The sequence below is a fragment of the Oxyura jamaicensis genome, chromosome 1, assembly GCF_011077185.1.
Source record: "Oxyura jamaicensis isolate SHBP4307 breed ruddy duck chromosome 1, BPBGC_Ojam_1.0, whole genome shotgun sequence".
NCBI lineage: Eukaryota > Metazoa > Chordata > Aves > Anseriformes > Anatidae > Oxyura > Oxyura jamaicensis.
In genome coordinates, this window is record NC_048893.1 from 26,034,928 (window position 1) to 26,060,343 (window position 25,416).

General features: G+C 38.4%; 1 protein-coding gene across 1 annotated transcript in view; it reads right to left on the minus strand.

The window, feature by feature from the left end:
* Window positions 1–10,594: 10,594 nt before the first annotated feature.
* Window positions 10,595–25,416, minus strand: part of CAPZA2 (capping actin protein of muscle Z-line subunit alpha 2) — a 30,922-nt gene continuing 16,100 nt past the window's right edge. The window contains exons 3-10 of the mRNA XM_035334118.1: window positions 24,855–24,906; window positions 24,140–24,203; window positions 23,423–23,629; window positions 21,633–21,712; window positions 19,519–19,597; window positions 15,898–15,969; window positions 13,405–13,467; window positions 10,595–12,557 (exon numbers count right to left, since the gene is read on the minus strand). Of these exons, the coding sequence (XP_035190009.1) occupies window positions 12,417–12,557; window positions 13,405–13,467; window positions 15,898–15,969; window positions 19,519–19,597; window positions 21,633–21,712; window positions 23,423–23,629; window positions 24,140–24,203; window positions 24,855–24,906 (758 nt within the window). The 3' untranslated portion in view covers window positions 10,595–12,416. The remainder of the gene's footprint in view (window positions 12,558–13,404; window positions 13,468–15,897; window positions 15,970–19,518; window positions 19,598–21,632; window positions 21,713–23,422; window positions 23,630–24,139; window positions 24,204–24,854; window positions 24,907–25,416) is intronic.

Consider the following 25,416-nt stretch of genomic DNA (forward strand, 5'->3'; position numbering starts at 1 on the left):
CTTATTTTTCCATGTTTTCACTTTCTTCTTTTTTTATTTATTCTTTTTAATATTTTTTTAATTTTTTTCACGTTTTTTTCCTTCTTTTTTAATGTTTTCATGTTTTTTCTTATTTCTTCTTTTTCTTCTATTTTTTCTTTTTTTCTTATCTTCTTTTTTACTTTTTTTCTTTTTTCTTTTTCTCGTTTATTCTCTTTTCATTTTTCTATTTTTTTCCTTTTTTTCCTATTTTTTATTTTATGTTCCCTTTTTTCTTTTTATTTTTCCTGTTTTCTTTTTGTTTCTTTTTTTCTTCTTCTCTTTCTTCTTTTCTCTTTTTTGTGCTTGCCTTTGCGTTTTTCAGCAAGGATTTCAGCCGACGTTCTCACAGCGCAGCAGAACTTCAAGCCTAAAAAGGGTTCCTTGTGGGATCAGGATCATACAGATGTATTTTTTTTTTTTTCAGTCTCTTTGCCTAACCTAGTCTTCCTAGTATGGTATCAGAGGCAGAAAACTGCAATTTTATGTGCCTCCTATCTTGTATATCTTGTATATACCATGCTCAGTACCACCCTGAACTGCAAAGCTCCCCACTCAGACAAGATACCACATGGCAAAGTAAACACATTTCTCATTAAAAAAAAAAAAAAAAAAAAAAAAGTATAGACAAAGCACAGTCTTCAAGAAATAAAATTGCACTTTTGTGAAATGTGTTCTTCTTCTACCATGACCTACTGATGTACGACGTGAAACAAGATTTGTCAACAGACCGTGACAAAATTTCAGAGGCCATTTAATGTAACTGGTTCCCCCTTCTCTGATGTCCCCCCGGCTTACAAACATTTTCGTACCACGCACTGTGCACTTTAATTTGTCTTGACCTCTCCCCTTCTAAGCTTCTACCGTCTGTTTGGAGTGGGATAATGCTCTCCAGCACCTTGGGAAATAGCTGGCATTTCTTAATCAATACTGAAAGAACAAGAAATCCTGTCGAATGGCTCAAACTGGTAATAGCCACACTCTCCTGGGATTTTCTAGTCTCCCAGTGAAAAAGTCACCATAGATAAAACACAGCTTTTCCAGCAGGTTTACAATACCTAAAAGACATGACTGCAAAATAACTCTACAGTCTTACAAATGTATAATACCTTCTTGCGGCACCAAAGGCACCCGGGCTCACTAATTTGTTCTTCCACAGGACGTGCAGCTGGGTAGGCAACACCGGCCGGGGCTCGGGCATTCACAGCGCCGGGATCTTCGGATGAAGGGAGGTGTTCCCGTATGGCAACACCCCTGTTAGACTGGCACAAGTTCTTCCCATCAATAAAGCACAGAACTTCTTTTAATTAGAATATACAGATGGCATTTTGAAAGTAACTGCAAAAAGGACATTTATAGTTAAATTACACGCCACAGAAAACCGCATTTCAATTATTTCTGCTGCTTCTTCCAGTTACAAAGACTTAAGACATAAGTCATATTGAAAAAAACCCACCTTACTCCATCATAAAATTATTGCTAAATTAAAATATTCCTCTCACGATCTCTTTGTTCCTCACGTTCCTCTCACGTTCTCTTCGCTCCTCTCGTGTTCTCTCGTGTATTAGGAAAAAAAGAGCAAATTTGTCACTTAATGTTTCTCTACACGTGGTAGTTTTGAGAATATCATTGCCTGTATTACAAAACTGCGATTGATTCCTTTCCTAGAGGAAAGACACAAAGGTTTTTAAAAGCACAAAGGGTTTAAGAAAAGTCGAGGAAGAAGAGCCGTGCGTCCCAAAAGCAGTGTTTGCTCGAGGTGAAGAGGAGTTGCCCATTTGGGTATCTTGAGCCAGGGCTGTCCCGGTGTGCTCAGGCGATGAATTAATTGCGTTTCGGTTGCCACTGAAGACACCGCTGAGCTCCCATGCACGGTGCCCGCAGTTCGGGCTCTGTTTAACACTAATTCTCCCTCCTCTCTCCACTCCGCTAGCAAAGGGTGCCAAGTATTAACACAAAGTTTTAAAACATCAGTTTTACAAGTCAAAAAGCAAACTCTTCAGTACTATAAAGATTCTATTAAGATTTTATTAAGTGTCTCCTGGCTCTGGACACTAGCTCCTTCGCTAGGTTAAGACCTAACAGAATACAGCTGAAGCTGTCATTGCAAAAACATGGTATTAAAAGCATCTTTTACCTTTCTGCTCTGATTTTCCACAGGATTATCTTACTCGGTTCAGTGTTTTCACACGGCCCCTCGGGTACCCCAGCCCGTACTTCTCAGCGCCTTGCAGGTGCCCGCACCGCTCATTTATTTGCCATAAGCTGAGCCCGGGCTGCTCGCTTTCTCAGACGACTGTTGATGACTTTGCTGAATTAAATCAGGAAGTGGAGGCAGCGACAGACACTGAGCGGGAGGTACGGCAAAGTTACCGCTTTCTTCCGGCAGGAAGGATCGCTCCTGAGCTTGGGGCCTGGCAAGTAAGAAGCAAGAGATGCTGCCAGCATGCAACAAAAGGCTAGGCTTAAGATGCGCACCCGTGTATATACAGACGTAAATCCACTTGCACACAGCGTGCCTGTTAAACATATGCAAGCCCATATTAAACGATATCAGGGATGAACTGGAGATGGCAGTCTAAACCGAGATCCGTGATGCTTATAAACAGCATGCCAACGTGAGTGAAAGCACTAAAGGAATTGCCATGGCACGCCGTTGCCAGCACTCTTCAGGCATCCCAAAGCCTTAATAAAACAGCTTAAACATGTGGGAAAGTCTCTCTTCAGCTAAAGCACACAGATCTTAGTCACAGCTCAGAGAAATGAAAACATGTTAAAAAAGACTGAAATAAAAAATCTTCCTTAATTTACAATTTTATCAGAGTGTTTTCATTAAAAGCAAACAAAAAACTCCTAAATACTTTACTACAGACTTCTGAGCAGGGTGCTCAGCCCAAAGCTTCTGATCCTTATCTTGTAAGATGTTACGGTACTACAGGAATATGCTTCAGCTGGAAATAAGATAGTCATATTTCCAAATATGCCACCATATTTGTGTACTAAGATCACCACTTCTCAAAAAGTTTTTTAAAATAATTTTCTTTCTAGATTTCCAAGCAGGTTAGACCAGGGGGAACGAAGCTCTGCCTGTTTTATCTGTTCATACAGGAGGGGCAGCTGGAGGAGCAGGAGCTGGATCCCCAGATTCCAAGGATCTGTTTAAACTGAAGGAGGACGGAGAAAACGAAGAGAAGGCTGACATGCCCTAAACACATGGGGCTGCCCATGGCCATGAAGACTCAGGCCAAAAAAGAGGATGAAGAAGAGCACGTGTGGGCAGTTATAGGGGAGGGAAGAAGGGCAGCCTGGAGGAAAGTCAATTACGGCTCTTACTGACAAGAAAAGCAACCAGGCAGCTGCCTTAGCTGCAAGGCAAGTCACAAATACAGAATTAGACCTGGCTCGGTTAACAAGATGCCAATGGAAGCACAGTGCAAAGAAAGGAGCCACCAAATCGTTAAGTGCAACTCCGAGCAGTGTTTCAGTATTTTCAGGTAGTGTTAGAAATAAACCTAAGCCAGAAAATCAAACCAAACCAAAATCCAACCTGTTTTCCTTTCTTCTTTTACCTTTTTTGCCTATCAAATAACTTTTCTCCCTAAAAATCATTCCACCCCGAACGTCAGCAGAAGCAGGTGTCAGTGCAGGGCACAGTGCCTCTTCCCAACCACATCAGTTTGCTAAAGCTTATTGATATATTTCTGGGGGAAAAAATCCACACAAGTATCTGCCAGTAGCACTTACATATTTCTCATGAAGTAGATTGACACACGTGTTCACCAAGCTATTTTACGAAGATCCTTTATCAAAATCTGGTGAGCCTCGTCAGTATTTGTGCGAGATGGTACGTGCCTGGGATTCGTAAGGAAATACTAAAAAGCCACAAGGTTGGCCTCTGGTCAAAAGAGAGCTCTTGGCAAGCTGGAGTTTGGCGCTGGCATCCACACATCTTGGTACGTCACAGGAGGCAGACGGGGCTGTGGGAGAACTGGGGAGGCAGAGACAGATGGCGGGGAGCGCGGGGGGACCGGTGCTGCTCGCTGCCTCCCTGGTTAGGGCGAGGGGAAGAACTGCAGCTGGGCTCCCCAGACCCACACCCTGGAGCAGAGCCAAGCAGTAAGCCTGCTTCTCTTTTCTGAGATGAGCTTGGAGGTGCAGGAGAGGAGAAGGCACTGAATTTTCTTGCTGTTCAGTATCGTGCCTTTTTTTGTAAGAAAGATGTGATTGCAATTTGCTTTGTGTTGCTACTGTATTAATAAATGGACTTCTTAGCAGATAAAAATGTCTTAATTACTCTGATATCTGCAATTAGCATATACACAGCATCATTTATTTTTCCCGTCACAGAATCCCAGAATGGTTTGGGGTGGAAGGGATCTTAAAGCCCACCCAGTTCCACCCCCCCTGCCATGGGCAGGGACACCTCCCACAGACCAGGCTGCCCAAAGCCCCATCCAGCATGGCCTTGAGCACCTCCAGGGATGGGGCATCCACAGCCTCTCTGGGCAGCCTGTGCCAGGGCCTCATCATCCTCACAGTAAAGAATTTCTTCCTAACATCTAATCTTAACCTACCCTCTTTTAGTTTAAAACCATTCCCCCTTGTCCCATCACTACACCCCCTGACAAAGAGTCCCTCCCCAGCTTTCCTGAGAGGTCCCCTTAAGTACTGGAAGGCCACTGTAAGGTCTCCCCAGAGCCTTCTCTTCCCCAGGATGAACAACCCCAACTGTCTTCGTAGGAGAGGTGCTCCAGCCTCTGGTCATCCTCATGGGCCTCCTCTGGACGTGCTCCAACAGGCCCATGTCCTTCTTGTGCTGAAGACCCATGAACGCAATGACAAGCTGAACATCAGTACTGTGTCTTCACCAGCCAGGTAGTGCTAGAAACCCAGGAAGAAGCTTTCTTCCCTACGATTTCATCAGTGAACCACGAGAGGTTTTGAGCAAATGATGTATTAATGTTTGTTACTGTCTGTGGTGATCTCCACCTCCAGTGACAGCCACATGGTTGCAGCAAATCCATCATCTGCAGTGAATATCCATTATTATAAATAACCTTGGCACCTCTTTCCTTGGGTCCATTACTTGGGCGGTAACTTTGATTTTCCCCAGAACAACCATGCTTGGTTGTGGGAGTGCCGAGGTTGCGTCTGCTGTTTCTCAACCATGTTATCATCTGTGTTTTGATACCAGGCACTGGGTCACCACATTGTGACGGCAGTTAGAATTTATTCAGTAACTTTACTATGTTCTGGAAGAACCTTATCAGAAGGGTGAAGTATACAGCAGTTGAATTTACTGTTTGGGAAGCTACATGGCGACACTCTCTACCTCATCATCTCCATCCAGGTACTGTAATTCTGGCCACACCAACTGCACATGGTATGCAGCTGAAAGAGCTGAGAGGTCCCCAAGTTCCGAAAGGGACGATGATGCCTCACTATGCTTATTAGAGAAGTGGAACAGGACATCTACTGAACACCGTTAACAGATTCTTCCACTTGCTCCTTAACTCCAGCTCCTCTTGCACCCGTGGAATGATCAGTTATCTTGCAGCTTCTGACCTGGCCTTGTAGCAAAGCCCTCGAACAGCAGCAGCACTTCAATTCTTCATGAGCAAATGGCATTTCCTTTCTCAGCAGGTAGCTCAGGTCTGGGCTTCCGCAAGTGAGCTGACTCCTGGCGTCCACCAGTGCACACCTACAGGAACTTTAAATGGAACAACACACACTTCTCTAATACTCTGCGAGATGTTCTGACTAGCTCAGGTGGAGTGAGGATACTACATCCCTCCACACAGAACTGTCAGGACGTAAGGACAATGCTCACACAGATGTTAGACCAGCTGCCACCCCAGTGCATGGCAGGAGAAGTAAGAGGTGGTGAGGTGCTTCTGAAAACAGGACAAGTTAACCTTGACCTCTAGCATATGATGCCTTGTCAACTCTGATTGAACACTGCTCCTTTTTTCATCCACACAGAAGAAAGGTAGGAGAAAGCACACCATGTGCTTCCTAGCAGAGAACTGGGGAGCTGTGAGGCACAACAGGGTGGTGTGTTGCACCTCTTCAGCGCTGACTGACATCAATGCTTACAAGGTACTGCTAGACGAACTGCCTGCTGTTGGTACAAACATCCCCGGTAACAAAGATCCATCTCATCACCCCAGAAAAGTTCATAGCAGCCCTCAGCTCTTCATTCCAGGATTCCCAGTTCAGGATTTGTTTCCTGGCTGCCCCCCATCACCAGGATACCGAGCGGTCTCATCTCTGTGCACTCTCCGTGCCTTTGTTGCCCCTAGAAAGGGGTATCACAGGGCACACACACTTACCCAGCTGCATTTTTATTTTTTAATAATTTAGTATGAGCTTTGAAATAATAGCAGAAAACTTCTCACTGCTGATGAAAATAATGGCAGGAACACTACGGCCTTCAATGCCAGCTCCTAGGAGGAAATTCAAGGACTCTGTTAACACCATGATAGCCTGCAACGTTGCTGGGACCTAAATTAACAAGATGCAGAGCAAAGAAAATCTGCTTTTGAAAATGAGCAGAAACCAATGAGCAGGATGTAGAGAAATTATTTAAGTTATTGAATTTCATGTTGAAATTAGAATTGCTGGGATTAGTCTGTAGCCTAAAAGCTGCACAGTCTGGAAGTACTCTTCAAATCCGTAAAACATACATGTAAAATGTATTTGAAGACAGCTAAAACAAAAAGAGGTTAAGATCCAGCAAGGAAGCTTTAACTTTTCCTAACACCTACCCTACTAACAGCACTACTGAAAGCCTACAGGAACTTGGAAAGTTAATTTTCATCATTAACTATTTATTTCAGAGCAGACAACTTTCTGTCCCACCAAGTACAGCGGAGGTGCAGCTGGTGCCGCCACACTGTGCAATAAGAAATAAGATGAGCCTTTGCTTCCCCTTCAAAGAGGTGAAGACTCCTAACAACACAATTGCTCAGAGTTTTCCAATCAAACATCTGACTTTTGGAGTCATTAACCACAACAGCTTTGTGGCCAACTATGCCTTTGCTTCCTCTCGTTCATATTTTTACAATGCAGTGAAAGACTTGCAACGTTTACCAGTTTTACATCATCTGAAAGGGGATTTAACAATGCAGCTCCATGCAAAAGGAAAGAGGGAAGCAGACTTCTTCCTGCTATTTAGTTTAAAACTGCTAATGGCTCTCAAAAGCTCAGATTTCTACTCCAGTTGCTTGTGCGGATATTAACCATAAGTGTCACAGGAAAACTAGAAGTGTACTTAAGAGTGTGTTTATCTTTGGAATACCGTTTTATTTTGTAATTAACTTACCCCTTTTCTGAGCTTCTTTCTCCTATTTCCAAATTACAAAGAAGCTATAAATGCATGTTGTTAGAGACAGGTCAATATACAGACTGCAGTTCACCGAAGATTCACAGAGGCATTTGGGGGCAGTACCCTCAAGGTTTTGACTGGATTATGGCAGACTGGGATGGGAATAACAGGTCACGCTCTACTCAGAGCTGTAGCATCAGACTCCCACTCTCCAGGGTGAATAGGAGATGGAAAATACATATTTGATCATACTCTTGTACCTCTTACGATCTTGGTGACGGATCTTGTGTTAGAACTAGGTATGTTGTCTTACCCAGGAATAGGCAGGATGACAGCATCCCAAGCCCACAGACACAGCTGGAGCCCTTGCTGGCACCTCAATAGTACAGCAAGGTTTTGAACATTTCCACCATTGGGAACCTAACTTTTAAGCACCCAGCTTCTGCAAGATGCCTAGTCCCGAGACAACACGCGCCACAATCCAGCACCCAAGAAAGTCAACACGCTGAAGAGGAAGGCAGCTGAAGCAGCTGGAAGGAAAACATTCACGTCATTGCATCCCAAGAAAATGGAAATTAAACATGTCTTTCACTCGAGAGCTTGTGGCTGTGATTTTTCTGTTAGGTGCAAAATTGGTTTACCTGCAAAAGAGAAGGTAGCCTGGTTTTCTTGTAGCCATTTATTTGAACACTTAACTCCATGCAGATGGAGTTCCTCCTTTACCTCATGGGGCCAAACCTCTTTTCTCTACCTAAGAAAGGTAGTCTAGTTTCTAGACGTACCACAAGAGGTAGCTTTTGACTCTCAGCAGGTTGCCTACTCAACACAGCAACTGGCAACCCATTTGAGGAAATCTTCAGTTGCAGCAGAAGAAGCTGTGAGCACATTTTTCGGAAAGCCTCCTCACAATGCTGCTTGTCTCGCCTTCACAGCATTGTGCCAAAGCCATAGCTCAGCCTTCCACCTTATTTTTCCAATGTGACTTCTGAAATAAGTTTGAAGGGTAAACTACTTGTCTGTTAAAGGAACTTCTCTAAATTCTTCTGCTGGTAACTACAGAACTGGATTCTGTACACATTTGACACTGAAACATATTATAAGGTTATTCAAACACAAAATTGAAATGAGCATTTCCTCCAGGTGATTATGAGCATGTGCTGTCTCCCCCCAGACCAACCCCCCAGACCAACCAATGACTCCTTCTGCAAGCACATTTACAAGCCCATATGCTGGAAGTTGTTTCAAACCTCTAGTTATTTCAAACCACACCTAGCCAAGCAGCAGTCCTTCTATGTGCCTCTGAGGCTTGTTTTTTAAACTCTTGACAGGTTTGCCTGTGTGCTTTTTAATTGATTTGCAAGGAAAGATGCATAGAAAAGTCTAAACATTTTTACAGCATATGCTCAAGGCAAATATTACACCACTCTTACCCTCTCTTGTGATGACTACATGGATAAAAATCATGCCGAATGTTTCCAATTACAGATAAGCCAACCACAGTAACAAAGGAAAACATTACAAGTGAGAAAATGTGCCGAGTATCAAACCTGCTTTTCCACAGAAGGAATAAAGTGCCTACTCTCACTTGTTCCTTTCCTCTAGCTTTTCAAGAAATTGTGACACTTTTAATTGGATGTAAATTTTCACCTTTCCACAATAAATAAATAAATCTCAGACACATTATGGAGTTGCCACTGTCAAAAACTGACACTTCTGCAAGGTTATGAACAAATTCTAAGTTTAACCTAAACCTAGGTCACAGTTGCACCAGAGGATGAACGCTTTCAGTCTTTCCAGTAAAAAAAGTGTGACTGTAGCCACGTCTGTACCAGCAAGTAATTCAGTATGATAGGAGCAAATCCATAAAATCAGACACATGGCGTTCACCCTCTACGCCTACACAATACAAAGTCTGGAAATTTGAGGAGTAGATTTAATGTGATCCTCCAGACATCCTCAACATATAGGTGGCTCAAGCATGCCCAAACTGCTTTGCCAGCCAAACCAGTGCGTGGTCACTGAGGATGAGAGAAGGTTTTACTCCCAGCCACCACTGGTGTAGATCCGGATGGCCTTCACCTGAAGAAGATGCACCTATTAGGACGTTCAATCTCAAACAGTACTTTCAACCTTGGGCTGAATAACCATTTAATGAACTACATTGCAGTGTTCCCAGACGAACCAGCAAGAAGAATTGTTTTTAGTGTGTAGAATGTAGGAAGCAGAAAGGATTTAACTAAAATTACAATGATGGTAAAGTCTCATGCTACCTGTAGTTATAATTTTTAAGACAGACATACATAAAGGGGATGCTCAGGAGAACTTGAAAGCAGAAGTATAACTCCTGTTTCTTATGTTCAGAAAGAACAATTATTTACTTGCATCTAAGTTAAAAATTTCTCACTGTAAAGGAGGCACTGAGATGCATAAGATATAGAACACTTCATAAACACAAGCATTTTACAAGTCCGTATTACAAGTAACAATATCTAGTACATCAGCATTCCACAATACAAAGCTTGTCTTTCTATTTTTAAATAGAATATAAACAAGAATTAGGTCACATTAAGACAATCGCCATAGCAAAATTTCTCAGAGAAAGTGCTTTATCTACACAAAATACCCTAAAACCTACCAAGCAGTTCTAAAGTTCACCAATTTAACAGTAGACTTTAAAAATGTGCAAGTGACATCCAAAAGTTTTGGGAGAAATCAAGAACTCCAAATGTGCCATGATAAATTCAGGTCAACAATCTGTATAGTTACTACCCCTACGTGTGATATAACGTACCATTTAGAAGAAACAGAATACTTGATTTACTTCTAAATCACTTCACTGAAGCTGCAACTTAATGGATGTGACGTTCAAGGCGCAGAACTATCTCAGAATAAAAATTAGCACATCAATAAAAATGTGTAAGTAATACAAACGTATTCTATCGAATTGATAGATAGGCTTAGAACTGAGCCTTCGGGATGTTGTTCTTTGAAGACAGGAATCAAGACTATTTCAGGACTGAATTAACAGAGAGGAAAACACAACCGTAAAGTACTTCACAGTAAAATACTTCTTTATTAGGAATACGCTTAAAATTAGCTTTTTATTTCAGGTAAGAAAAATAGCATTCTGACTTTTAGCCAGTGCCGATCCTGGTCGTACACAACTTTCTAACAGCTAGAATAGTTAATTGCACCACTGCTGCCCATTAACAGTTCTCCTAACTGTGCATTCAGACACATAACTGTGTCTTTTATTCTTTAGCTTGCTCTTAAGTATATGTTGAAGAAAATACTGTGACAAGGTTTGTATTTAGATCTTAATGAAGATTGACAGAGTGACAAGACAATGACTCAGGATCCGTTATCAGCTTGCATACAGCTTTTATAAGCTTTCTTTTAAACAACAACGTGGTTCAACAGCTGATCTACAAAGACAATTAAGAGGAAAACTCTCCAGGAAGACTGCTATCTATGATACAAGTTAGTACAGTTTCTACTATACAGTTTAGTACTGTAAAGTAGCAGCAATTTCAAGCACTTAGTTGACTCTATGCCCCTTTTATTATAAGCATTGAAGAATGGTATAGAGGGGTATTGCTATTACACTTCAAACAGTAAACTACTGTGTACTTTTTTTTTTTATTCAGTACAAGCTGAGATTCCTTCTCTTGCTATTCTGTAACTTACAGTGTAAAGTGACTAATTGGATCATATTGTAAACAAAAATATACAACCCTTGTGTAAGCTCTACTGTTTCAGGAGTCTGAATAAATACCTACCTTCTAAAAAAAAAAGTAAGCCGTTTATTTTTCCACCATGAGCGTATAATTAGATAGCATCTTTTAGAACAGGTTTCCATCCAATTAAAAATGAAATCTTGAATTCATTGAAGTGAAATACAGCATTTGTAATGAGAGCTTTTGCTTATGCTTTTAAATACCTGACATCCATTTTCAATACCAGATCTATCGGACAAGGAAAGTATAAATGTGTTATTCTGGGGCTTGTAGTTTCCTCCATATGAAGCTCTAAGATACACATTTCAAGTGGACTTCCACAGGTCGATGTTTCTTAAATGAAGATGGAAACAATGTATGATAATATTGCAGCAAATCACAAATGCACTGAAAATAGCCAACGGGCCACAAGTTTGTAGCTGTTTTAAACAACCCTTTAAAAATATATATAAATAGCAAAAAAATAGGCCGTGTCAGGAAGCAATTTGATACTCAAATAAATAGAAAATTTGCATTTTAATGTCACATTGAGTTTTAGTACATTTCAATCCAAGAAAAAAAATAAACTGACAGACATGGTAATGAGTACAGGATTATATATATTACAATATGCCATGTTATAATACATTTGTGGCTTTATGATAAAAACTCAAGGGCAGATGGAGTTTGAGCTCATTTAAGTAACTGTCAGGATCAAAGCATTAAATGAATTTCTGAAATAAGAACTTTATTTAATTTCAAAATCTTGAAACAGCATTAGACCTTGGCCTTGTCTTTTCTTTTTTAAGTTTAGTTAACACGGAGCTAGCTAAGTAAGTATGCTGAAAGGTTTAAACAATATAGAAAACGCTTTCTCAGTTTTACATACAATTAAAGGGTAGATGATTTCAACAACAGCACCTATAGCTAACTCCATGTTGACCTTGACCTAGAAATGCACACTACTGATCTCCGCAAGGAATCCAGCACATTTTGGAAGTTGTCCGTTTCACATGAAAGCAAGAGAAAGGGTTATTATATGCAAAAATATTTTCAAACTGTTCTTAACTTGTAATTGAAAACTAAAGGCATGGTTTCTTCATTATAAAAAACAAATAAAGGTACAACAGAAACTCTAAAGGAAGATACTCAGCTACAATGAAGTTGCAACCCTCTGAAAAGAAAGAAAAAACAAAAGAGATCAATTAGCTAAGCTTTGTGCTCTAACCAAACTACTTACAGTGATTTTCCATGGCAAAAGCCCATGCTGACTGGGTGATCTGACAGTTCCAAATACTTTTGTAATTTATTCGTATACAAGGACACTAAAATGATCCAGTCATGCAACGTTTGTTTTAAGCATTCTGCATCTCTTTTCCAATCTTATAGCTAAGAATCTTGTTCCAGTCGATCTTGGTGCGGGTAACTGGCAACTGTCGACGTAAGGCCTTGAAAGTAGTGTCTGACATAGTCTGATAATTCTCGCTGATAGCAGTCTGTCAAACACAAAGTCATACAAAACAAAGACACATGAAGAACAGAACCAGGATGCTATATAAAAAAGTTAAATGATTGAGTAGTCTGTTATCTCCTAAAGAAGATTAATAAACAAACACTAAATTAAAATAATATCTTATGAAGGAAAGCTGTTAGATCTAGACTGAAACTATGTGAAGAAATTTAGACAGATGCAATAAACCTGGCCCTGGCCCAGGTGTCTCAGCAAACCACAGTGTGTTAATCAGCAACATGAATGAAATGCCAATCTAAGTTAGCTCATACATCATTACTTCCAAACACCGAAGTTTTCCACTGTGATTTCTGTGGGATGGTAGAGTGAGTCTCTACTTAAATATACACACCACGACTTAAATATAATGCATACGACACTTACTACAGTTTTATTAATGAGCATTTTTTTCAAACTGACAAAGCAAGCTGTCTGAAATTTACCTTATGTTCAAGACAACTAACTTGAAAAATGCTTACAGTAATGGTTAACAAAGCTGTGTAACAGAGCAGCCTATGAACAGAATCTATACAAAAAATTCCACTTAAGGAATGCACTGAAATGGATCAGAAACACTGATATTTAACCATGCTAGGGACTGCAGAGATGCATTTTCTGCTCTCAAAAAACAACTTTGAACGTAACGTTATGTAGGTGAGTGCAATCAACAGAAGGTTTGGAAACGGAGAATATACATTAACAGCAGCATGTAATCTATTTAGATCCGTAAGGAACTGCATTATCTTAGTATCAAGCATGCTAATTATAGAATAGTAGCTTTGGCCAAATATATGGTAATCTACACAAAATATAGTGTTTTTCCACCAACGTACCTGATACTCATTTTCTGCAGCCTCTACAATTTTTATAAATTCCTTCGCCGTCTGGGCTTCATTCTAGAGAAAGAAAGCATTTGAATTAGGTCTGATGTACAGCATGATTCTCAGAAGACCAATTACATTATGTTTTTTCCAGTAATTACGAGAGATGTGCGTAGATTCCATGAGAACACGTGGCCATTTAGTGACTAAAACAAAACTGAACTAAACATTCATCCAAAAGCCATACACTACATTCTTTGTTGCTATGCCTTAATTATTCTTGTGTGCTGTGCTGGTTCAGGCTATGAGCTAAAATTATGAGGAAATAAATCAACCAAGTATGCAGCAATATAGGTTTATTTACATGTGTCAAGCTAATAGATTTACTCATGGTAGGAAACGGTATTAAAAAAATCAGAACAGTTCAACTGCAAACAAGCATACAGATTATCACAGAGCTTATTACAGTATTTTGATTTAAAATGTTATGGTTTCATAAAGAGACATGAAACAGAACAGTATTTGTAAATATGAAAACGCACATGTGTAAGTCTCTAAAAACATGTTAAGTATTGGCATTAACAGGATCGATGTTAAATTTCCTTACAGCTTCAAGAACATCAGCTAATTAATTACAAAGAAAAACAAAATTTCTTGCTTCTAAATATTCTGAATCAGACAACTGAACTGAGAGAGAAAACACTAGATTATATTTATGTATCTGGGTTCTGCAAGAACAGAGGCTGGACTACATGGCTGGGGGAAGGCTATAGCAGCCTCAGCTCTAACTGGTTTAAAGTTTCACTGAAATTACACTTAGCAGCCGTGAAAGTGCTCCTGGACACTGTAGAGAGATGGAGAAGGTACTGACCAGTAGAAGAAAATTACAGATTGGAAGGGTTTTGACTTTTCAGTGAACTGAGACAATGATTTAAAAAGGCTCTGATAAGGAAAGGAAGAATTTGTAGTAAAAATTCTTATTTGGCTCAGAGAGAAATTAGGAATAAGAAAACAACCTTCACTACAATTATTCATAGCTCCAGCAACAAGAGAACTCTTCAGTTATTTATTTCATTTGTTCCCATTGCTGGTGCAAAATTGCTCCTCTGCCAAACAATGAAAAGGAGGAGTCAGCAGGGCTCCTTTTAATCTACCATTCTGTCTCTGTGAAATAAGAACCTGTACAGCTTCTACCCTCAAAGCCAAGCTCAAAGCTCAGAAGCGCACTTGCTTTTGTTGTATGAGGAGGAAGGAAGGTTATGTAAAAGATCTTTTTCTAGTCATTGGTCTTCTGTCATTTTACTCAATGTCACAGAATTAAGTCAATTCCAATAGAAAGTGAAGCAAGAGGAGAAACTGACAGGAGACCTTCTTCTGGATAGTTTCCCCTGAAAAAAAACTTACTTGAATGAAAGACTAAACAGATCCCTCTGTTTATGGGCTCAAAAGTAATTTTATATTTACAGCTCCAGAAGCGTTATTACTTGGCACCACAGTCCACCATTCTCTATGCTGCAATTCCATCTGAAAAGCCAACAAGCCTTGCTTTATATTAACGAACAATGTTCATTATTGATGAACGAATCTTTTCAGCCCAAATGGTCACTACTAGTCATTATCATTAAAATACTTCTACAGTTCACTTCTAAAATTTCCCTTTACCAGTTCAACTTCACTGGCTTAAGTTTTCTTAAGGAACACTCCCAACAGGAAATCCTACTGCTTACAAATACAATCTCCTGTAGGCAAGAAGAATATTACTTCAAAAGTAGTAATTCATGCTGCAACAGTACCAAATCCTAAAGGATACATCTGCTACTATTTCCAAACAGTTTTTATTTTAACTGTGTGCTCCTCATTTCTACAAGTATCCATTTATAAAGAAGTTGAAAAATTATGCTTTAATCCCCAAACTACGCTTTAAACCCAAACGTTACTCAAGATGAAGCATCTCTGAAAGTGCTTTTCATACACAGAAGCAGGAAGCTGATAGCACCAGTTACACATAGGGAGGGAAAAGAAGGGAAAATACTCACTATTGCTTCCCAACTGGAAGCATTTGCTTCCTATTTTTAGCATACTGGTCTTCTCGTGAGCAAAAGAGTGCTACAGGCGAGTACAGTCCTAGAGACTGCACTGCTAAAGTTGGTTATTATAACTTTACTGAAGTGGGTTAAACCTTCTTCATATTCAAAAAATTCTAAAGGACACTCTACATAATGAAGCTTAAATACAAGAGAAGTGCAGAAAGACAGCAAGCAAACTAAAACTTCACAATCAAAGTCAATTTAGCTTATATAAGCTACATGCAAGCATACATTGATTTTAAAATGTTTTGACTTTTTTAAACATTAAGTATGTGTTAAGTAAAAGTATTGAATATATAGAACATTCATTCTCATTCATGCAGAAGAACAAACTAGCCCCCATTTTTTTTTAAGCTTGTTCGTGTTTAATTAAAAAGTCACCTCAACATACGTACTAAGATCTCTAAAGTTCACTTACAGACACTGTTAGAGAATCCTGTATGTCTTTATGGCTCACAAGCTGAACATTACCATCTTCATAATAGTGAACCTACAGAAAGTTAAACAAAAAGTCGTATTAGATGTTACAGAACATAATCATACAGGAAAATCAAAACCTTGTAGTATTTATCCCAATAGATAACTTAACACATTTAAACAAACAAACAAAAAATGTTACAGAACAATACTTAAGAAAACAAAACGGTGTAGAATTAAAATATTTTTCTGAGGGTGGAATTGAAGAAGCTACTCTGAAAACATTTTGGTGTTCATTTGCCTCAGGTAGTATTTCATGCAAAGAAGTTTAGGTCTTGATTAGCAACGCAAAGACAACGACTTACTTCTTACGTGATAACCTTTCTAGAAATTCTTGATGTGGTAAGGATATATTTAACATGACATTTGGCAAGGCTTCAGGGCACAGTGAATTTCTTTTTTCCTGCTTCACCCAACTGTGTGCTACAGGCAATGCAACATTAGGCTTCCCTTTCTTTATCTGTCTGTTTTTGGTGTTTCCCTCTATCAGATATGGCTCATAACAAAAGCAGGTACATATAGAGAGACAAAGGAGCTCTTTGGTATAAAGTCTGTCAAGGTTAGGTAGCAAGGCAGAACAAAATCTATGTATCTACAGAAACAGCTTCCTTGTGTATTCTGCAGAAGGAGGAGACTGGTGGAACTTCACTCAGGCTAACTTTAGTACTTTTAAATTCAGGTGGGAAGGAGGGAAGGATCTGAAAACATTTAGCTTCCAATGTAACTATAAGAGATCTTAAAAAAATAGATAGCATAGATGAAATTACAGGCAACAATTCACAACAATTCATACAGAAGAGTTACGTAACTGACACCTAAACAGGTATCCCTAAAGATATTTTTACTATTTTGATGAAGTGAACATAATTAAAGTAGATGATGTCATGAGAAATAGAAGCATTTGTCTCTCACCCTATTAGGCAAAATAACATTTTAATTTACTGATTAATATACAATAGTATGACTTCATATACATCATGATTAGTTGTGCAAGAGACCCTCATTTTTACACAGAACACAGAAGACGAAAACACGACAGAGTAAGACAGCTGTATCTAAGCAAAAGAAAGATCTCCTATATGAGGAAATATTACTTCATAAGATTGATCTTATTTTATTAGTTTGCTTATTGTCAAATGCTCATTTTTCAACAATAGGTAGTATCCTAAGCATAAGATTAACTTCTTTAAAATCCAGCATTACTGGGTAAAACTTCTGACAGTGTTTTTCAGCCCAGTTCCTCAGAGGTGAGAAGTGCGCTCTCAGTGCAGAATCCTGAGACTTCCCAATGAAACCAGAGAACCCAGAGAAGTATAATCCCCCTCTTCTCTGAACGGATACACTGGGCAGGTTGCCCATATTTCCCGTGCTCCGAAGCCAACATTAGCACAAACATCTCTCTCACTGAGTCACATTCTTAGCAAAGATTCAGGCCTAAAAATTTAACAGGGATGAAGTGTCAAATCTAATTCTGGGATTTGTTACATGATAAAATATGAGAAGTAACTGTTCTGTACTATACCTCACTGCTGACATCCTTCTAGAATGCTAGGCCTGGGCTCAGAAGACTACAAGAAGGATGATGTTTATGAACAGAACCTCCTGGAAAGGTTAACTAAGGAGGGATGAGAATAACAAATTATCTAACAGATAAAATTAGTAACCAGTACACTTAACAGTTGCTTTCCATGCAGAGTTGGAGCATGTCAAATACCACAGGGATTTAAATTTTATTAAAAGACTCTGCTGTTGCGCAATTTTCTTTTAATCATACATAAGACAAAAACTAAACATTGAAAGAGAATAGGACAGTTAAGACCATCCGATATTATTATTTTTTAATAAAATAAGGGAAAAAAAGGAATGGATTGTATAAATGAACTTAAGAATACTACCCAAGACACCTGGAGACTGGCGATGCTGGAATTTTCCCAAATGTATTCAGAAAAGATCTCAGAACCAGGGCAATGTCCATACTGTTGTCATAAAGACTTCCCAAATAACAAAGAAATTCCAGTACTCTGAAATTTAACTAGTTTATTGTGAGCCTATTCTAGAAGATTGTTTTGCTCCTTAAACTACATTAAAGCACTCAAGGTATTTTTGGAGGTGGGAAAGGGAGAGCACTCCTATACACATTGCAGAAATTACACAAAATGTCTAAAAATTTGAAACTGAGATTCCTCAGTGAAACTGGAACTTCATAAACAAGCAAAATAATTAAACTTTTCATCACTTCCTAAAGCCACATACTTTATGAATGTAAATAATCTCTTGACTAATTATGTAAGATAGTAAATAAAGGACAAAATCAGCTGGTACCCAGATTGAGATGCAGAGTAAACCTAATTCAATTGTCTGTTCATGCTATTTTCTAGGCTACTAAGCTAAGTTTTCCCAGAACTAGGTAAACACTTGCCTGCTTATTCTGGAAAATCTCCTAAAAGTTTAACCAAAAGTGCATGCTGTAGACAAAATGCCTATTTTGTTGCAATATAGATTTAAGTGACAGTTTACTTGGATTTTCCCTAAATATTAAGAAGTCTAAAAGTTTCTTAGGGTGCTTACTATGATCATCTTGATCAGACAACACAGTGACAACTGTCCACATTTTGAACATCATTCTAGTTACAGAATTTTCCCTGTAGCAGGAAATCAGATTCAGTGCCCTGCTTAGGGAGATCTGAGCATAGCTACCGCAACCCAGAACATCTTAAGCCTCAGACTAGAAATACACTCCATCACATCTTTCTTCTGAAATCAAGTCACTGAGCAGTAGGGAAGTGCAAAACTCCTAGGGGCACAGAGCAGGAAAAGGGAACTTTGCTATGTCTTGTTAAAAACAAAACAAAAACCCACAGAAAAAACACCACCACCACAAGAAAAACCCACCTACGCTGCAAGTCAGACTGCGCTAACATTCTAGTCCCTGATCCCAGAATTGTTTCAATAAATTCCTGCAAAGTATGTGTACACATTCCAGGGAACTGATCCAGGAAGTCAAGTCCTCCTGCCTACCACATGACAGTCAGACTTTCTCGTCTCAAGAGCTCTGCATTCCCTCTTGGACAGTATCTTCTTTCTGAATGCCCTAAAGCCAACAGGATGGGTAAATGCTGAATGAAAGAGACCTAAATTCAAAGTTTTCAGATAATGGAATGACCAAAACCTCTCTAAACGACAGGGTGGATAACATAAAAAAAAACTGCTATTATCACTTAAAATGAAAAAAAATCCCTATTTCAGAAACGGCCTGCCCTCAAGAAACTTCCCCATGTAACTGGGAATTCAAGTTCCTACCAGGTCACCGTACAGGAAATTTAAGTAGGTGTATGTCTAGCCAAGGTGAATACACCTTCTGAAGTCCTCAGAATCATTATATTAAACATATTTTGCAAGGATGAGGCAAATATATAATTAAGTGACTAACACTTAACTGAATGGTCATCCCTACTTTGCCTCCCAGGCTCCCCAGGTCTCTTGGAATATTTAATACACTGGCCTGAGTCTCCCTGATAAGTGGGGACTTCACTGATCAGGACACGATTCGGGATAAGCATACCTGAATTTTCAAGATGCCAGCCACTTGAGTGGTTGAAGGTGTGATTGTAAACTTCCATTCTGACCTCCAACGGCCATTCCTTTAAAACAATAAAATAAAACCCAGATATCACCCCATTGGTTAAGAAAAAAAAAAACAACACACAAAACATACAACTGTTAGTCAAAGTAAAACAGAGAATGAAATACCCAGTAGAATTACACATACATAAAACCTTTCAAACCATAAAGATTCAGTCCATAACCAGTGAAGAAAAGAACAAAATTATTCTGGAATACTGGAATGCTTACCCTGGGTTTTGGATGTGGACCAAGAACATCCATTAGTAAGGATCATTTAACAACAGGACTTAGCTTCTACATAAAGGCTCCAGTGTTCTTTTCCTTCTTTATTATTAGGCATATGCACTCTACTTTGTTTCCAAGACCTGAACAACTTGCTGGATCAACCAAAGTCACACTTCACATTAGGCTACAAAAGAGCTGACTAAAAGGAACGTTAAAATAGCAAGACTTTCTGCTATGCTGAGCTATAATCAGGCCTTTCTTCGTACCATTTCTGTTCCAGGACAACTTTTTCCTTCTAAAAGGAACAAATTTTTGTGTCCAGTTGCTTAAAGGGAGCTTCAAACATCTGGAAAGCAGCATGGACAGATTGTAGTTTCACGATTTATTTCCTGTAAACTAGGCACTTTTTGATTCAGTTAGGTTAGTGGGTTAGAAAGTTAATATATTAAAGCTATATTAGGAGGGTACTGTAACTGCATCTTGATTCCTGCTTTGCACTTAAGAAAATAAGTTTTGATACTATAAATTCCAATTCTACTATCTCTAGGTACACATCCTGGAACACACAACAGTGGAAAAGAAAGACTAGGATTACCAGCTGGTACTGGATCTACATTGTCATCTCTTAGATACAAACAGTATTAACTCAATTATAAAGCCTTTTGTTATTTCAGACATCGAAATCACAGATTACCACTGAAAATTCAGACTAAGGCAATTCATAGGCTTGCAAGGAGACGGAAAGGGTCACCATACTCAGTAACACTAGTATTGCTGGTAGCTTTAAGACTGATCCATTAGTTGTAAAAAAGATTCCATGCTGAACTATAATTTTAGGTAGAATTATAGTTTGTCATTGAATCCTGCGCATCTGAAAACTAACAAGATTATTTACTTCTTTGTCACTTTGAAGTCCTTGTAAGATGACCACAATGTTTTTACTCTAGGATATCCTCCTTGGAATGATATTTTAAGGACAAAAAGAGTTCTGGTTAAGCAGGATCCTTTACTAGGAAATAACATATTATTACTTTATTTATCACTGATGAATTACTATGTTTCACAAGATGTGAACAGATCATTGGGCAAATCATTCCACTGATACAGACAAATGATGAAATAAGTATGTATATGTAATATTCACCTTTGGCATTAGAAAACAAAGATTTCTGCACTTCCAGTCATTATCCATAGGATTACTGAATAAAATTTCAAGCAGATGCAAAATAGCAAGTAAAATAAAATATATTTCTTCATACAACTGCACATATCAGCTATCCTTAGGAGATACTTCCTTAACTGAGTTCTGGTGCTCTGGTATTTATTTAAACTTTAGCTAATTTAACTCCAGCCAATTTCCTGAAACAAGCTATCCACCCCACACTATGGAAAACATCTTGACATACCTTACCCCAAACTTAATGATTCATTTCAAGTCTTACAGTAAATTAAAATTGGAGCACTTTCTTTCTCTGAGACATGCAAGCTAAGAGTTGTTTTCACAGAGGAACTTTGCCAAGTAGAAGCAACAGCATTAGGGAACACAGACAAGGGCACTGGTGATGGTGTAATAAACTGGAGGAGTCACAGAGGGAGTTTTACAAAATTCCTGAAATCCCACAAAGGAGATGCAGATGTGCAGTCTGCCGTTGTACTTCCTCCAAAGGAAAAGCTTTCTACATAGTACAGGGAGAAAAGTTTGGTGGGAAAAGATGAAAGATGAACATGAACTTACTTCTCTGACACAAGGATAATCACTGTAATGGCAATAGTGCAGTTATCCAAAATGCTGTATTTTACCTTACCTATATCCATTCAGAAACTTACCAAAAATTTTTTGCTTGGAACTGATGGCTCTCTATGCATGCAATAATGGTTTGCTGTCCATCAATTGTTTTACCATACACCTGAATTAGAAATGAAAAAAGAGCAGAGTTAACATCTTGGTTATCTTGGTCAAACCAATTAGCCATCTCTAGTCCTATTATTGTTTCAATTGGGAATAAACTGACAAATTGTATTCTACAATCACTATGCTTCTTGCATAATAGTCAGTACATGAAACGTGAATTGTAAATTACAAAGCAGTAAAAAATTAAGATTTGAGAATTTGAAGGTCAAGCATCTTAAGTTTTACGTACTGCAAACTTTGTTTTTTTTTTTTTTTTTTTTTTCAACTCAGAATTTCAGGCACACACAATTGCATAGCAGTCACTGCTATACTGCCACAAGGGTTTCAGATACGAGTAACTCTGCACCTAAATGGTGATTAAAACCTTTACAGACTAGTGAAAGACTGATTAAAAAGGTGGGTTTGGTCCTCTGTTCCGCTCTGCCTCCTAAAATCCCAATAATACTAGAAGTTATCTCAATGAAGGTGCAATCTGCCTTCCTTTACAGAAACTCTGGCACTCATCTGACTGCATAGGAATCCAATTCAGCGTGGTAACTCACTGACTGAATTTTCATTTCTTTACTAGATTAGCTTTCCACCAGATTAATATAAAGCATGGGACAGATATCATTAGATCAGTTTACTGAACTTTAAATAGACATAGGGTTACTAATAGCAAATCAAATGCTGCTTTGGTCCAGAGTGAGAAGTTTTATTTTAAGAAGCCATCAGAACCCACTGGTTCTGGTTGTAAGAATACAGCATTTTGATACATAGGACAAGTGATGGATAGAAAAGTTTGCATTACTGCCAGTTTTGTCAGTAAACCAAACCAAGATAAGATCTTATGGATTATTTGTTTACTTACTTATTTGTAAGTAACACACCAGGTATCCAGTATTGATGAGATACTTCTGTAGTAACTTGCAGGTCTTACTGCTTTAAGAAATTTAACTCTTACCTCTAAGGAATTTTTATTTAAGTCTACACTACGACAGGACTAAACAATAGTAACCTTCTGTAATCATCCACTGGTAATCCAATAGCTGCAACATTAAACTTCTTAAGCTTTCCCTCATTCCCCTGGATGAACATGCAACAGGACTAATTCTTTAGAGTTGAAATTAACTATATTCCTGGTTTACCAAGAGTTGCAAGTTCATTTTAAACTTATATCTAAGGGAATATTATCCACACATAAGTGTAATAAAATGAATTTACATAATATACTTGATATTAGGAATTTAATTTAGATAAATACGTAAAAGTCAAAATAAGATCAGACAAATTAGATTTTAAAACGGCACATTCCTGAAGTCAAAAATCTAGTCTTCAGTGCTATTTAAAATACCCTCAGCAGTGACGTTGACATCACTCTTAAATGTAAATTTGATTAACAAGATCAAAAGCACGTCAACTAGCTACGTATCTTTGCTATTATAAGGTAATAGAGATTTTAAAATACTGTAACAGTATGCTTGGGATGAACATAATTATTTGGACAACGCCCTCATTAATATGCTTAAACTTTTGGTTAGCCCTGATGAGGTCATGCAGTTGGACTAGACGATCTTTGAAAGTCCCTTCTGGCTGAACTATTCCATTTTTTTTTCTTTTTGGACACAGTGAAGGGTGACAACACTAAGGATGGCAATATTTCACAGTATTTCTTTTTTAGCCTATGCTATGCTAATAGTACGTGGTTATATAACGTAGTACTTACTGTGCATACACCATTTGGATAGTGTTCTTTCACGTATGCTTTCATTGCTGTCTCAACTGAATTTCTCCAGGATTCTATGGCGTTTTCAACTTCATGGGGCCTAGGATCAGTAGCCTCCTTTCTTAAGTGATCAAATTTAAAAGAAATCTTGTTCTTGGGATCCAAAAATTTTCCATTTCCCAAATCGCCATGTTCTGTTATCAAAACCTGTATTAGAAATTTTAGACAATAGTATCTGATATGGAATAAAGAAGAAAAAAATACCATACGAAATCAAGTTACATTGTACTGTTAACTGGAGATTATAGGAAGACTCACATTTTAAACAAAATATGAGCATAGCAAGAGAAGAGGCTAACATGATACACTGATACAGAGTAAAAATCCAGAATCCTACCCTCTTATTGCAACAAGCTATGCAATATAGAAAGTCTTCTCTATTGTTTATATTGTCTTCAAGTACTAAAGGTACAGCAAATAGTTTCTACAGCTCAAAAACAGGCCTGAATGAAATCAGGATAATGATGCAGAACGAAATTGTAATATCTTTAGGTATGCTATTTGATTAACTTACTAAACTGGTACTACTGGCAGGCTGTAACACCTGTGTTTCATCAGGGAAGATGTGTTTCATTTCATTTCCTTGCCAAGATATGTTCCAATATCAGAACATCTTCAAAAATTTAACAAACACTGCAAGTATCATCATATTCATACCTGTTCATCGTAACCGTCAATTTTTACTGGAGTAAACTGGTCCAAGTTATACTGTGCAAATGCACTGCAAGAGAAGAAACACCAAAAAACTGCATCAAGCACAATCTTTTTCCTTAGTAAATGTAGAAGGCTTAGATAACAGCTAATAACACATCAAAAATTATATTAATGCCTCATTATCTAGCTTTAGAATCACCTCAGTTCACTCAGTACTGATATTGTAATTCCAACCGTTACATTACATGATGATTCATGTTCAAAAGTAACCTCACACAGACATACACATAAGCTTTACAGTAACCTAAAGACAGTGGAAATAGAGATGAAATCTAAATTCCCTACAGTTCCTACCCAGTAAGCCAGGCATCTCCATTCGTACAGAAGAAGTTAATTTTGGCATAAAAGACAACAGATGTAATGTTTTCATGTAAAAGTGGCACCTAAGGGAACAGTAACTTTCAGGTGTCCAGTGACTATAACATCTACCAAGAAACCAAAAATGAAATCCCAAAAGGCAGAGATGAGTTCCAAAATCCAGGCGTCTGGATTTTGGAACAAAACACTTCCTCTATTAGGACACAATGCCGATCTCTGTTCTGCCAAATATTTTATCTTAATCAAAGATACATGATGCACATAATAAAGTTTGACTTGCCAAGCACACACTTACTGAACTTGCTTCTATGCAAAGAAATATGTGACATCTGGTACTTACTGGGCTGCTCCTTCCCTGAGAAGATTGTCATTATTAAGCAGCAACCGAACATCTGAGAAGAAATGTTTATAACATAGAAGTACGGTTAACTCAGATAGGTATTTCAGTCATGTAACAAGTGTCACCCAACTATTCACAACAATTAAAAACTAAACCTCTACATAGCCAAATGAGTAACTAGGTAAGAAATGCATTGCTTCGTACTCTGCAATTTTGACTGAACTTAATGAGTAAAGAACTACAGAAATTGATTCATTCCAATGCAATCTGGTACGAAGAGACAAGCTAAAATCTACAGGTTTTCGGACAGCTCTAGGAATCTGTCAAACTAGTTTTTAGAGAAATTTTGCATGAGAACAGCATTGGATTCAAGTAAGGAGCCAAGTTAAGTTCACTTTTAAGAGGTAAACTACAATGGTATTGGTGGTAGTAGTTACTGTAGTTTGATGACACTAATATGCTCTGTGTTGTACTTGACTTTTCTTTTAACCTTACTATTTTTGTTCTTGTTCCCTAATGACACTTAATAGTCAGAGCACAGTATACCACAATACCATGCCTA